At 55.4% G+C, this 12,114-nt stretch overlaps 6 protein-coding genes across 6 annotated transcripts; 1 reads left to right on the top strand and 5 right to left on the bottom strand.

Annotated features, from left to right (window-relative positions):
* Nucleotides 1-436: 436 nt before the first annotated feature.
* On the bottom strand, nucleotides 437-1,925 carry H310_05840 (STE/STE11 protein kinase; the record flags this gene model as incomplete). Its single annotated transcript, XM_008870675.1, has 8 exons — nucleotides 437-649; nucleotides 706-900; nucleotides 946-1,102; nucleotides 1,156-1,193; nucleotides 1,241-1,370; nucleotides 1,411-1,652; nucleotides 1,697-1,793; nucleotides 1,837-1,925. The coding sequence occupies 8 exons, from the start codon at nucleotides 1,923-1,925 to the stop codon at nucleotides 437-439; spliced, it is 1,161 nt and encodes a 386-aa protein (XP_008868897.1).
* A 294-nt stretch (nucleotides 1,926-2,219) lies between these two features.
* H310_05839 (CAMKK protein kinase) lies at nucleotides 2,220-6,320 on the top strand. Its single transcript, XM_008870674.1, has 3 exons — nucleotides 2,220-3,244; nucleotides 3,297-4,010; nucleotides 4,072-6,320. Exons 1-3 carry the CDS (start codon nucleotides 2,302-2,304, stop codon nucleotides 5,883-5,885), a joined length of 3,471 nt encoding a protein of 1,156 aa, XP_008868896.1. The 5' UTR covers nucleotides 2,220-2,301; the 3' UTR covers nucleotides 5,886-6,320.
* Nucleotides 5,917-8,342, bottom strand: H310_05838 (hypothetical protein; the record flags this gene model as incomplete). Its single annotated transcript, XM_008870673.1, has 15 exons — nucleotides 5,917-6,096; nucleotides 6,193-6,294; nucleotides 6,354-6,451; nucleotides 6,496-6,632; nucleotides 6,698-6,762; nucleotides 6,818-6,883; nucleotides 6,930-7,004; nucleotides 7,049-7,194; nucleotides 7,249-7,500; nucleotides 7,556-7,655; nucleotides 7,705-7,762; nucleotides 7,809-7,966; nucleotides 8,018-8,103; nucleotides 8,163-8,200; nucleotides 8,248-8,342. 15 exons carry the CDS (start codon nucleotides 8,340-8,342, stop codon nucleotides 5,917-5,919), a joined length of 1,656 nt encoding a protein of 551 aa, XP_008868895.1.
* A 51-nt stretch (nucleotides 8,343-8,393) lies between these two features.
* On the bottom strand, nucleotides 8,394-9,791 carry H310_05837 (hypothetical protein). Its single transcript, XM_008870672.1, has one exon. It carries the CDS (start codon nucleotides 9,680-9,682, stop codon nucleotides 8,567-8,569), a length of 1,116 nt encoding a protein of 371 aa, XP_008868894.1. The 5' UTR covers nucleotides 9,683-9,791; the 3' UTR covers nucleotides 8,394-8,566.
* A 398-nt stretch (nucleotides 9,792-10,189) lies between these two features.
* Nucleotides 10,190-11,410, bottom strand: H310_05836 (hypothetical protein; the record flags this gene model as incomplete). Its single annotated transcript, XM_008870671.1, has 1 exon — nucleotides 10,190-11,410. The coding sequence occupies one exon, from the start codon at nucleotides 11,408-11,410 to the stop codon at nucleotides 10,190-10,192; it is 1,221 nt and encodes a 406-aa protein (XP_008868893.1).
* Nucleotides 11,411-11,602: 192 nt separating this feature from the next.
* Nucleotides 11,603-12,112, bottom strand: H310_05835 (hypothetical protein; the record flags this gene model as incomplete). Its single annotated transcript, XM_008870670.1, has 1 exon — nucleotides 11,603-12,112. One exon carries the CDS (start codon nucleotides 12,110-12,112, stop codon nucleotides 11,603-11,605), a length of 510 nt encoding a protein of 169 aa, XP_008868892.1.
* Between the last annotated feature and the right edge of the window lie 2 nt (nucleotides 12,113-12,114).

Here is a 12,114-nt window from a genome sequence, read left to right as displayed (position 1 = left end):
CAAGTTGACAAATTGTTATGCATTGTTGCCATCGCGGTCAACCTCACGAGGGCTCTCGCTTCGCGCCATGCCCCGCGCCGACAAAGGAGGGAGTTTCAGGGCTTTTGGGGACAAGGCCCCAAGTCGCCTGACCGTCTGGGGGGCTGTTGCAATCCTCCGTAGCTCGGGGCGTATCTTCAAGGTCGGGAAACCTTGTTCCGCCATGGACTTGGCCCCCGACAGGGCGACGGGTCCAGCGGGGGACGTTTGAGGGGATGCGACTGGCGAGGTCAATCGGATGTCAGGAAATGAACCCATTTTGTAATGGCTACCGCAAACGTCACTCAAGCTCCGATAACGTGATGTGGATTTTACCCTTCAGGAGATAGCAACGGATCGCCCAACAATGGCTTTCCGTCCGCCTGTGGCGCCGATCCATTAGTCCGAGCCACGGGGATCACACAATAGTGCTTTCTACCTTGGCTTTGGACCGAGGCGTACTCTTTTCTTGGTTGGACGTGGAGCCAACAGCGAGTGGCTCCAATCGAATGGGTTTCTTTGACTTGCGTTGCTTCGATACGGTCAAAGCGTCGTCGGCCACCAGTGCATGGATTTTCGACTTGGGCATCGAATCAACCACGCTCCTGCATGGAGGAGATTCGGGGCCGTCCTGTGCAAAATATGTCGTGTTCATCACGATGGAACCAAAAACCAAACCATGCGTACTCGACATGGTCGCGGCGAGTGATCAGCGCTACTCTTGTTGTTGTTGGCAGAGTGTGCCTTTGGGGACTCTGTGGCGTCACGAGCCTTCTTCTTTTGTTTCCGAACAGACTTCAAAAACGCACTGTGCAGCAACTCGGACGCGCTCGGACGTTTGGTGGGATCGCGTTGGAAGCACGACTCGAGGAACGACGTTGCCTGCACGCAAGCTGTCCATGAGGTCGACCAGAGAAGGATGGCAACCTCGAGCGGTAGGTCCGACGGGACTTGGGGGGTTGATTCGCTCGATACGATCTTGTACATGGCTGTGAGGGGGTTGCTGTATTCTTGCCACGGCGTTCGCCCCGTGAGCATTTCCAAGACAGTGCAGCCCAAGCTCCATATATCCGCTTTCATCCACCTACGCCACGTGGGCTGAGGTGATCGGTGATGGGGGGTCGTGCTTGACCGTACCCCTCGCTAGTTTGCTGCTCTTTGATCACTTCTGGAGCCTACAGGACGACGCGTTGAGACTTCGTCGTGCACGTGATGGGCGAACCATCCAGTGCGGCGTGCCTTTCAGCCCGCCAACCACCGACACGCTTCCAATTTCTTTCAACGCGCCGAAGTCGGCCAATTTGATCTGGGACTGGTCGTCCGTCAGCAGCACGTTGGCGCTTTTGATGTCGCTACCCCAAGATAAGGTGTTGGAGATCATGGGAAGCATACCGATGCGCAATGCGGTGGTCATGCAGAAATTGAACTGCGCGAAGCAGCTGCCACGTGTAGCTCTTGGTCCGGTCCAACGTCAAGCTGCCACCAACCGAACGAATGTACGCACTCAAAGACCCTCCCGGCATGTACTCCATGGATATCTCGAGCGTTCGCTTCTTGTGCCGCACGCCATAGTACTGCACAATGTGCTTGTGCGACAAGCTCTTCATCACGGTGGCTTCGCTCGTCAAAGCGTCCTGGTGGTCAACGTCAAGTATTTACCAGCAACGGCATCTCGTACGATTTCATGATCGGACAAACCCTTTATGTTGACTTCCTTCATGGCGACGATGCGACCCGTGGCAGCATCCACGCAACGGTACACAGTGCCTTGTGCCCTGCCACGGCCGAATGAGGAATCGAAGCACCAAGAGGACGTACCCTTGGCCAATTTTTTCCTTCTTGATCCACTTCTTGTGGCCATGGGCCGTCGGGCTCTTGGAAGGGGAGGCAGTGTCGTACCCGTCCATGGCGACGTGCGTGCAAATGGGCTATAATTAGGCATCGCATGGCCCGTGAAGCGGCGTTTGAGCAAGGGCAACGGTACACTCGGAGTAACGTCAAAGGGTTGGCCACCCTTTCCAACGAACGCCATCCACGGTTAAGCTTTACAGAGCCCCCAATATGGCAATACGACCTCTGTGGCATACAAGATATCCCCACGCGATGTGGAATGCACCGAGGCTTCATCATAAAGTCTCGCCAACATAATTGTCGAGGCATTCGCAAGGAGAAACGTTGAAACGAACGCCAGAACACGAAACGCTTGACATCACATCGGAGCCTCGCAATGCTGGACGGGGCCACAGGTGTCCTCGAGTGAACAACACAATCCTCGCACGCGCCATGGGATGTCGGCACAGCCAGCCACGACGTGCGTCCACTCAAGTCGTTGCCACGATGGCCAGAGACCAACCGTGCATTCCACCAACGTCAGATGATAACACGATGGCACAAAGCGGCAGCGGATCTCCGACGACGGCGCAAAACATTCGAGCTGCCAACACGACAGAATTTGTCAAACACATCATTGACAACGTCGACAGGATATCCGTTGATGAATCCGAAGCCGCGCACACCCACGCAACGTTGAAATCGCCGCCAAGCCACGACAGCATGACGGCTTCGATTGTAGCGACCTTAGTCGACGAAACATCTCGATCTCAACCGCCAACACCGCGGGGGTGCCAAAGAGTCGGCTCAGCAGGGCGGATGGCCATGTCGAGCTCACACGGGGGCCGTGGGATGCCCCGAGGACGAGGCCCGGCGCGGGGCGGAGGCAGGATAGGGCGAGGAGGCCGCCCCGATGTACTTGCACCGCCCTCGAGTGAAAAGTACAGCGTCGACATTGTTTCTGCCAACGGTCCCCGCGGTCACAGTCGAGAGAACGGAGAGTTTGGTCAAACTTTGAATGTCGATTCTGACGGTGGTGGTTCAAGCGATTCAGACGATGACGACGACGTTGCGACGAATTGGCTCGACACTGCCACATTGCCAGCCACACGAGGCGAGGGCAGCAACGCAGACTCGGAGCCGGTAGATGTCCATGACTGGTTGGGGACGCAGACACCACTTCCGTCCGTGATCGACGTGGCCATTCCCGTGAGCCTCCCACAAGAACGAAAACAATCTACCCCGGTGGTCGTGACCGACGAACCGAAGCGCGCCATTCCTTCTGGCATGACTGCCGACGTCATGAAATCGCAGGAAAAGGTGAAATTGTTTGTCCGGCAGCCGTCGGCCGGTCAGAGTGCCAATTTACTCATGCCCTTGAGTCCCACTCAACCCGGTACGACCATGGAACGATGGAGAACTGCACTTACTGTCCTGACTGTGTGCAGCGGGTATTCGAGACACAACAGTGGTCAAGAAAAAGAAGGCCGAGCTGCCGACGCACAACCTGCCGCACCCACACCCGATTTCTGGCGACTGGCTCAACTCGCGCACCATGATCAACAACTACATCATCCTGGAAAGCTTGGGCGCTGGAAGTTATGCCGAAGTGAAGCTGTGCAAGGAAAAAACGACCGGTCAGCTCTTTGCGATGAAGTTTATTGATCGCGATGTCATGAACAAGCAGTCGAAGTTGACCAAGCAGCCCGACAACCTCATGGACATCAAGCGCGAGATTGCCATCATGAAGAAACTTAACCACCCGAATGTCCTCCGCCTCTTTGAAGTGATGGACGACCCGCACATGAACAAGCTGTTCCTCGTCCTCGAATACATGCAGCTTGGTGACTTGCTCAGCTTCAAAAAGGGTCAGAAGAAGCTCGTTGGGGTCGCGCCTTCCACCGAGACGATCTGCGAGCCCATGTCAGACCGGGAGCTCCATGGCGTCGCACTGCAGGTGCTCTTGGGCCTCGCGTACCTCCACGAGCAGAACATTGTCCATGGCGACCTCAAACCACAGAATCTCCTCATCGGCGAGCGTGGGGTCGTCAAGATTTCCGACTTTGGCATTTCGCAAAACCTGTACGGAAGCAAACAAAAGCTGCTCGAAGCGATGGGCACACCCGCCTTTATGTCACCGGAAATGTGCTCAGGAGAACAATGTGCGTGCCTCCACCACTTTTCTCTCGCGCGGTATCGCAAATGGCTAACATTACGACCTAGATTCCGGCCAACTGGCCGACGTGTGGGCTGTCGGGGCGACGTTGTACATGCTCAAGTTCGGCAACCCCCCGTTCGTCGCAAAGAGTGCCCTCCAAGTGTTTGACAAGATTCAGCACGACCCGCTCGTGTTTCCTTTCCCGATCGACCCGATCCTGGCGGACTTTCTCAGCGGTATCATGACGAAAGACCCATCGAAGCGCCTGGCGCTGCATGAAGTCATGATGCACCCATGGATCACAAAGGAACGCCTTCCCCCTGGCCGACGACCGTCCCCACCCAAACCAAAAGCATCGTCCGTTCCCATCACCGTCTCTGCCGACGAAATCAACAGCGCCATTCACGAATCCCCCACGCCGTCCGCGCCTCCTGCAGGCAGACGGACTCAAACCCCAACCCCTCCAACCAGTCCCAACGCACCTCGTCCCATCGACAGCGCTCCTGCCAAAACGCATTCGTCCGACTCGCAAAAGCCCGACGGCCGCCCTGTTGCAAGCCCCAAACACAACGAAATGCAAGCGATGCATGAACAAGGTAGCAGCCGCCGCCGCCTCTCCCAGCCCACCACCAAGCGAAAGTTCGTCCTCACAAATGAAGAAACACACTACAGATCCCAGCGATTTGCCCAAAAGCGAAGCCACCCCAAATTGGTATCAGGACTGTCTGGGGACGAGACCGTGTGCGCGGCCGCCCACGGCTCTTCAGTGCATGTCGCCGGCGACAACGAAGACGATGACATGGACGACCCCGACGACGCCGAAGCCATTTACCAATCGTCCAACGGCCTTGATGAGCTGCTTTTGACCACCCTGGCTCCGACGCGACACACCGTCCTCCCGACGATCAAAGCCGACTCATCGGTGTTCGTGGACACTTCGCCATCCTTGACAGAACACTCAGCGAACCCACACTTGACCATTCGCATGGGAGCGTCGTCCATGCAGGGACGGCGCAGCACCCAAGAAGATCGATGGGTGGCCATTCCAAACATCTTTGAACATGCAAACGAGCACGCTGTCGACGCCTTGACTCGACTCGGAGAACAAGCGAATCGCATGGGCTTTGTGGGTCTCTACGATGGCCATGGTGGTGATGGATGTGCATCCTTGCTACAAGAGCGATTTCACACTCATCTCTTGCAAAACCTTCCCATTCCAGTCCCAGACGGCCTGGCTTTGGTCGCGGCCGTGCAAAGCATCTGCGTGGGCTTTGACGCAACTATTTGCGACGTCTTGTACGCTTCCGACAGCCCCAGTGGGTCCACGGCGACCTTTTCCCTCATCGACGGCACGTGCAGCACATTGCGCTTGGTTGTGGGGCATGTCGGTGACTGCAGGGCGCTGATTTGTCGAAGCGGCGAGTGCATTGCTCTCACAACCGACCATCGATGCTCCACCCGGACCGAGCATGACAAGGTTGTCCGGTCCGGCGGGTCAATTATCAACAACCGCGTGAACGGCGTGCTCGCGATCACGCGGACGTTCGGGGACCTCGAATTCAAAGGGCGGGAAGTCAAAGCTGTCCAGGAGGCAGCTCAAGTGTACTCCCAAGAGAGCGTCGGGGCCGTTCTAGACGCAACTCCCGACGTGATTGTAGTCGACGTCCAGCCGAACGACTCGTTTGTTTTGTTTGCGTGCGACGGAGTGTGGGAAGTGATGACGAGCGAAGCCGCCGTTGCGTTTGTCGTCGCGCGGCTCCAAGCTCACGGAAACATCCACATGGCCGCTGACGAACTGGCCCAGGAAGCGATCAGGTCCCTGTCCAGCGACAACGTGACGGTAGTCTTAGTGCAGTTAAACTGCTCGACGTCGGCGTAGACGAGAGAGTATGCAGGAGAGCCATATTTATTCACGACGTGCCCCATCCCCACTGCAGGCATATCGCGCGCTCGATTTCGGCTTGGTGTGTCGTTTGAGCAGTTGTGATGTGGTCAAAATGACCTTCGAGACGGCGTAGGCGCTCTTGGAACTGGGACTCGGCGCGGCGTCGCTGCTTGGCCAGGAGCTTCAGCGCGAGTTGGCGATGTACCTAATGTCGCAGGAAACCACCTTCCGGACAACAGATCACTTGTGCAGACGGAAAAAGGATATTTGGATGATCGTGATGGACAGCACACGTTTTTACGTTGAGATAGTACGTGTTGCCGCTGTGGTTGTCGAGCTGGGGAACCCACTCGGCAAACAACTTGGCTTTCAGACACTGCTTTGTGAGCTCGGCGCTGTATTTCTACACCGACACAGCGCACAACTCCCAAGAATGCCCTGTACAAGTGGGCACGCCCCTACCTCCCATTCCACTGTGAAAGCTTTGTGCTCTGCAACGATGGCGGCTTGCGTTTGCTCTTTCTCCAACGTCAACATGCGATGCCACTCGACCAGCTCGTCTACCAGCGACACAGTTGCCTGCCCTTGGAATAAGACGGCGTACAAGGACAACACGTGGAGTACCTGGTGGAGCGCTTGGCTGTCATGCCAATGCGCTCGCAGTTGTCGCCGTCGCCGCAGCAAGTGAAATTGCCAATCTTGATGTACTCGACGTGTTGCCTGATGCCTTCGAATGGTGCTCTGAATCCTGCCAGTCGATCCAGCAATTCGCCATACTTCCACTACACGAGAACACGGCAACGTACTTGATCGCAGCTCTCGACATCGCATCGGTTGTTTCCATCGAGAAGTCGCGGGGTATCCAGTCGTCCTACAAACATGGCCAGCATGAATGACTACATGTATGGTCAACACTGCATCCGTACTCGAAATCGCCGGCAGCACTTGCGGAAGCGATATCGAAACACCAACCACGTCGAGATGCGGATTGCCTACGACCGCAATTCGAATGGCGTTTGTCGACGACAACGCCCGTACCAAGTTTTTTCGACGGAAAAAGACGAGGCGGCTGGATTTGAATCGTCTCCATTTCATCCATCGGCGGCATTGTCGCTACGACATACATGGGGTCACATCGTCAAACGACTGACGAGTACTTGGATGCGGCTGGCCGCTTCAATTTCAAGCCGAAGGCGGATATTGATCACTCGTTCCTGCTCTCTCACGGACGTTCGGTGCAGGCGGAACCGTCGCTGAATGCGTCGCGCCACGAGGTGGTATTTGTGCCTCTGCGCGAGTTCCTCTAACACAGCTTCGTCAGCGTCGCTGAACGTAGCCAGCATGGCACACACTCCACCATTTGCTTTTGACAGCTCTGCCCAGCGCTGTGCTTCAAGGAGTCGCGTGAACTCTTTCGATGGTGGCGCATTGGACAGGTTGACAGGTTTCGCGGCCGCAACATTTTCATACAGCATACGCAAGTGGCCCGCTGAAGATGATCCGTCGAGTGCCTGGTTACATGATGTTTCTGGCGCAGGCTCCGCAGCAGCAAGAGAGTCGGCTCCAGCCAAAAGTTGTTGAAATTGGTGGCGGGAGCTGCGAACCATTTCTAGTTCACATGACTTGCGAATGAATATTTTCACACATGTGTCATTTGTTGCCACCTCGACAAATATCCAACGGTGACGCGTCACAACCTTCCATCTGCCGCAACGCATTGTCCAAATGGACGGCTCGGTAAAGGTGCTGCTGCTTCGACCCGAACTAAAACACACCCTGCTCACCTGTTGACCACAAGTCATGGCTTACGTACGCGATGAGGTTTCGGGTCGGTCACGCCAACTGTAGCTACAATGGTCTCCATGGCCAACCTGCACAAAACCGAGTCAACATCTGGGGCCGGCCCGCGAGCCTCACCGAAAATGATTGTGCAAGTCGTGGTGGTCTTGAGGCTCGATTTCACAGAGAAGCTGTTGCAATTGGTTGAAAGTCTCGTCCTCGCGAGACGTTCTCCACTCTTCTCGAAATTGGCATTCCAAACCGAAGCGAGCCGCTTCAGTGCATGGAGTATCGTTCTACGGCGATGGAACTAGAACTGAAAGATGTTACATGCAGTGCCAACCTACGTTGCACAACAACGCCATGTCTTGGGATCGCGCCACACCAAGCCGAACAATTTCGCTGAACAAGGCTTTGATCTTGGTCATCTCATCTACACACGGCAATTGAATGAATGGTCCGCATTCGCATGTCAACACTGCTCTGTCGCACCTGCATGGGCAACTACAAATACTGCTGCTGCTGTTACTCTGTCCCCACCGTATTGATTCCTGGTACTTTGACGACCTGCGCATACCCGGAATCCGCTAATGCGACTGCCATGGCACACGACAGACGTACCAGAACGTCGCTGCGGTGGTTTAGAAATCGGAGGTGGGCGGGGCCTTGCATGCTCGACACGCATCGTATCATCCACCACGGGCGGTGCGCTTGACCTTTGGAGGCGAAACCGCAAGGAGTAGTTAGTATTAACGTTATACCTAAATTTACTGTTAGTCAGGTACTAGTAGTAATGCGCTATGGACACGGAGCACTGTGTTATTTGATATCCTTTCTAACATAATATTATCCATGTACTGTAAAGACTTGGCCGATATCACCTCGTTGGCGTGACTCTACGCTGTGGTGGCGGCTGAAGTGGCGGGGGGCACCAGCGGCATCGCAACAGCAAACGGAGATTTGGTCCTGGTCTTCAAATCTGACATCCAAATGCGCACGGTTTCCAGGTCTCCTTCAGGCTCCGGCAGCCACTCCACGTACACTTGCAAGTCCGTACGGTTCGACACCAACGGCATGAGCACGTCCACAAACTTGGTCCGCACCCGGGGCGACAGGTGGGGGATTTCGACCCCTCGAGCTGGGATCTTGGTAGCATTCACCTTCTTGTCCATGATCACCGCGAGCCAGTCGCCGAGGTATTGAAATTTGGGGACGTGTTTCTTGCACACGTCCGTGTAAAGGACACCAAGAAACTCCATCGTGAGCAGCTTGCACCGCTTTTGCAGTTTGTAAAATGCGTTCAGCTCTTCGTACATTTGCATCGCAGGCGTGCCTTCCATGCCATGCACGCCTTGAGCATAGCATGATGAGCACAGGTTGAAGCTGACACAAACACTGCACGACCACACGACACCTTTGATCGGCTGCTGGCCGCACCCATCGCAGAATGGGGCGTCTACATCCTTGGTGCTGTTGACACCGCTGCGTTTAAGGAAGCTCGGGAGGGCAGGAAGGCTCTTGGAGATTTTAGGCATGTTCGACTTGGCCATGTTGATGAGGGACCCCCGGGGTCCCGTCGACATGGATTTGTTTGTGGGCGACGGGAAATCCATGAACGATTGTTGGTATGCCATCGATGCGCGGTGACTACTCTCCTTTGGTTCGCTCTTGAAGTAAGCAGCAGCGTTTTTTGCGTTGCCGATTTCGACGCGTCGAGTGTCATGAATGGTTTGACCATGGTCGCTAGACCCCGAAGGGCCGTAGAATGCATGGTGTGCAAATGTTGCTTGGGGGTGGGCACTGCCATCCACGTCTTCGCTGAACGGGTCCTTGGGTGATCCGGGGGTGCCAAGATCGCTGTCGTCGTCCTCGTCGTCGTTGACAACGATATCTCTGACTCGGGCAGCGATAGCTGGCACGTCAGGTTCAGCAGCAACAGCAGCTGCTGCCTGTGGGCTGAGTGGGATATGGTCCTCATGGGGAACGGTGTCATGGTCACTGGGGTCAGACATCGTGGTTGTCGGTGTATCAATTGCTATCGATGGAGTGTCGTCGACCTGGCCGAGCTCTAATTCTTGACTGACGTGGGAGAGTTGCGAATCTCGGCGGCGATTGGTCGTCTCTACTTTTCCCTTGGTGCAAGAATTCCAATCGTGACTTAAATACCCCATAGACAAGTACATACAATGAGCAAGTATAATAAAATAACCCATTCTCCGTGGAGCGGCAAGACAGCTAGGTAGAAACGCAACCAAATTGGTTAAAAAGGAGTTACTATTCGAATTTATTCAGCCAATGAAAAGATATACACATCGTATGATCAAATCCAATTGGTTCGTACACTTCTTGTCGACTGCGCGTACTGCTAGTACCATGATAGTAGTATTAAATCAGGGTGCATGAACCCAAAAGATTGCAAGCGACATGAGGCGTCGTTCTCCAGACAAGGCCATGCTCTTCGTTAAGTTACTCCATCGCATCAAATCTATCTCGCACATCAAACGTCATCGTCCATTCCACTACGCAGACAGGGTGGGCAGGGAAATCTCAATCTCTTCGTCGCTCCAACTTTCACGGGGCTCCATGGGCTCACCCTCCAAGTCTTCTTCCCCGTCGAACCCGACGATTTGACTAGCTGAGTTGTCAATACTGCTGCGCGATCGAACGAGAGACCATCCTCCGACAGATAGGCGATCCTTCAACGAATCGCGGTTACTCGACGACGTCGACGACACACTCAGCCGGTCCTTGACGTTGTCGTGCTTTTTGAAGCTGAGGGAGGTTAGCGTTGGCATCTTGAGCTTTGTCAAGCTTGTGCGGAGGCGAGGGATGCTTGAACGCCTCTTCGGCCCCGCCACGGCATCGGGGTCGGTACCGGCATCGACGCGGCAGTACCGGCACTCGGGTTGATCGTGACCGATTAGCTCATGCACCGATGTGTACGGCGCATCTCGGACAAACGCATGCCATGCCGCGTACCCTCCATCCAGTGCACTGACAAAGCGGAACCCATGCTTTTGGAAAAATAGCGCAGCGCGATTTACGACGGCCAAGTCTTCACGGATGCCTTCGCGAACATGCGCGGCAACTTCATCGGTCGGTGCAGTGGGCATCACGGCGCCGTGGCCCACCAACACGACGTGAACTTGAGACCCCAGTGGCCTCAGCGTCTCCAGCGTCCGATGCATTAGATCCGGGTTGTCAAATACAGTTGGGTCCAGAGGAAATGCCGACGGAATCGAGCCGCTCTTGATGTCTTGCGAGGACCGCGTGCCGCGACAGTCCACGACAAAGTACCGGAGCTTGGCGTGCGTCTGGCCCAAGTTGACGGCGGCTATTTCTACCACACTCGTGGTGAGGCACATCAGCGGCGGCGGGGGTTCGTGTTTGGCTAGCGGATGTTCCCACTGCGTCGATTTCGTTTTGCTGTTGTACCAGTAGAACCGTCCCGTGAGTGTTTTCGACTCTTGTTTCCGCCACACGGACATGTCGGTCGCCTTTTCGTCCGTCACTTGCGTGAACGCAGCGTGTGGTGCCACTTGCCATGCATGCGTGTACGATGACGGCGTTTTGCGTCGCAGCGACGTCGCCAGCATGACGACGGCAGCCGCGTGATCTGCGCGTTCGAGACCCCACAGCGGCGTCAAGACAGCTTTGACAGCATCTCCAGACTTCTTCGACAGGATCGCTTCACGACTAAGGATAACGACCGCGAGCACGACGAAGAGCCCGAATTCCATGTCGTTCGTGATCAAGTACTGGTCCAAGAGGTACAAAAATGAGGCGGGGGGGAGACGGCGATACAAGTTGCAGCAAAAGTAGTCGACTGGAACTATACGTTGTATCCAGGTGGGTGTCCACTGTAGGAGAAATTGAGCGAGGTGGGGGTCGTGGTATGCGAGCAGGTGGAGTGTGAGCTGCTGGCGGTGCTCCTACTCGAAGGGAAGGTCCACGTCGAAGAGTGAGAACGTCCCGCTGACGAGGTGGGGCAAATACAGCGCACAGTACCGATAAAAGCAGTCGTAGATCGTGTGGAGAGGCAGTTGTAGGAGAAAGAACGGCGCGAGGGCTTGCGCCATTCCACTCGTGTACGGCACGGACTTGGCCTTGAGCAGCCACAACAGTACCGTTTCCATGCCCGATTGTACCAAATCCCCCGCAACGTACTGGAGGGAAATGCACCCTTCAGTGATTTCCTTACGCATGAGCGGGTCACGCGGCATCGACGCCAAACGCCCAGACAAATTCTCTAGCTCGTCAGCACTCGAACTCTGTCGCTGAGGGTCATACACATGCAAAAGAACTTGCCAAATGATTCCGCGGTACACGAAGGAGTCCCGTTCGGGGATCGCGAGAAACTTGGTTTGAAGTAGATCGAGCACGTCGTCGCGACGTGGGTTTGGTTGTGCCAGGAGCTCTTTCAACTGATCTTCGTCCGTCATCG

The sequence above is a fragment of the Aphanomyces invadans genome (assembly GCF_000520115.1).
Source record: "Aphanomyces invadans strain NJM9701 unplaced genomic scaffold supercont1.10, whole genome shotgun sequence".
In the NCBI taxonomy this organism is placed as follows: Eukaryota; Oomycota; class Saprolegniomycetes; order Saprolegniales; family Verrucalvaceae; genus Aphanomyces; species Aphanomyces invadans.
This window is presented reverse-complemented; position numbering and strand designations above follow the sequence as displayed.

Bases quoted from the DNA above. Each gene is read 5' to 3' on its own strand.
- H310_05837 (XM_008870672.1), bottom strand. From the start codon at position 9,682: ATGTCTGACCCCAGTGACCATGACACCGTTCCCCATGAGGACCATATC.
- H310_05839 (XM_008870674.1), top strand. From the start codon at position 2,302: ATGGGATGTCGGCACAGCCAGCCACGACGTGCGTCCACTCAAGTCGTT. The intron at 3,245-3,296 runs GTACGACCATGG...GACTGTGTGCAG, and splicing joins CTTGAGTCCCACTCAACCCG to CGGGTATTCGAGACACAACA. The intron at 4,011-4,071 runs GTGCGTGCCTCC...ATTACGACCTAG, and splicing joins AATGTGCTCAGGAGAACAAT to ATTCCGGCCAACTGGCCGAC.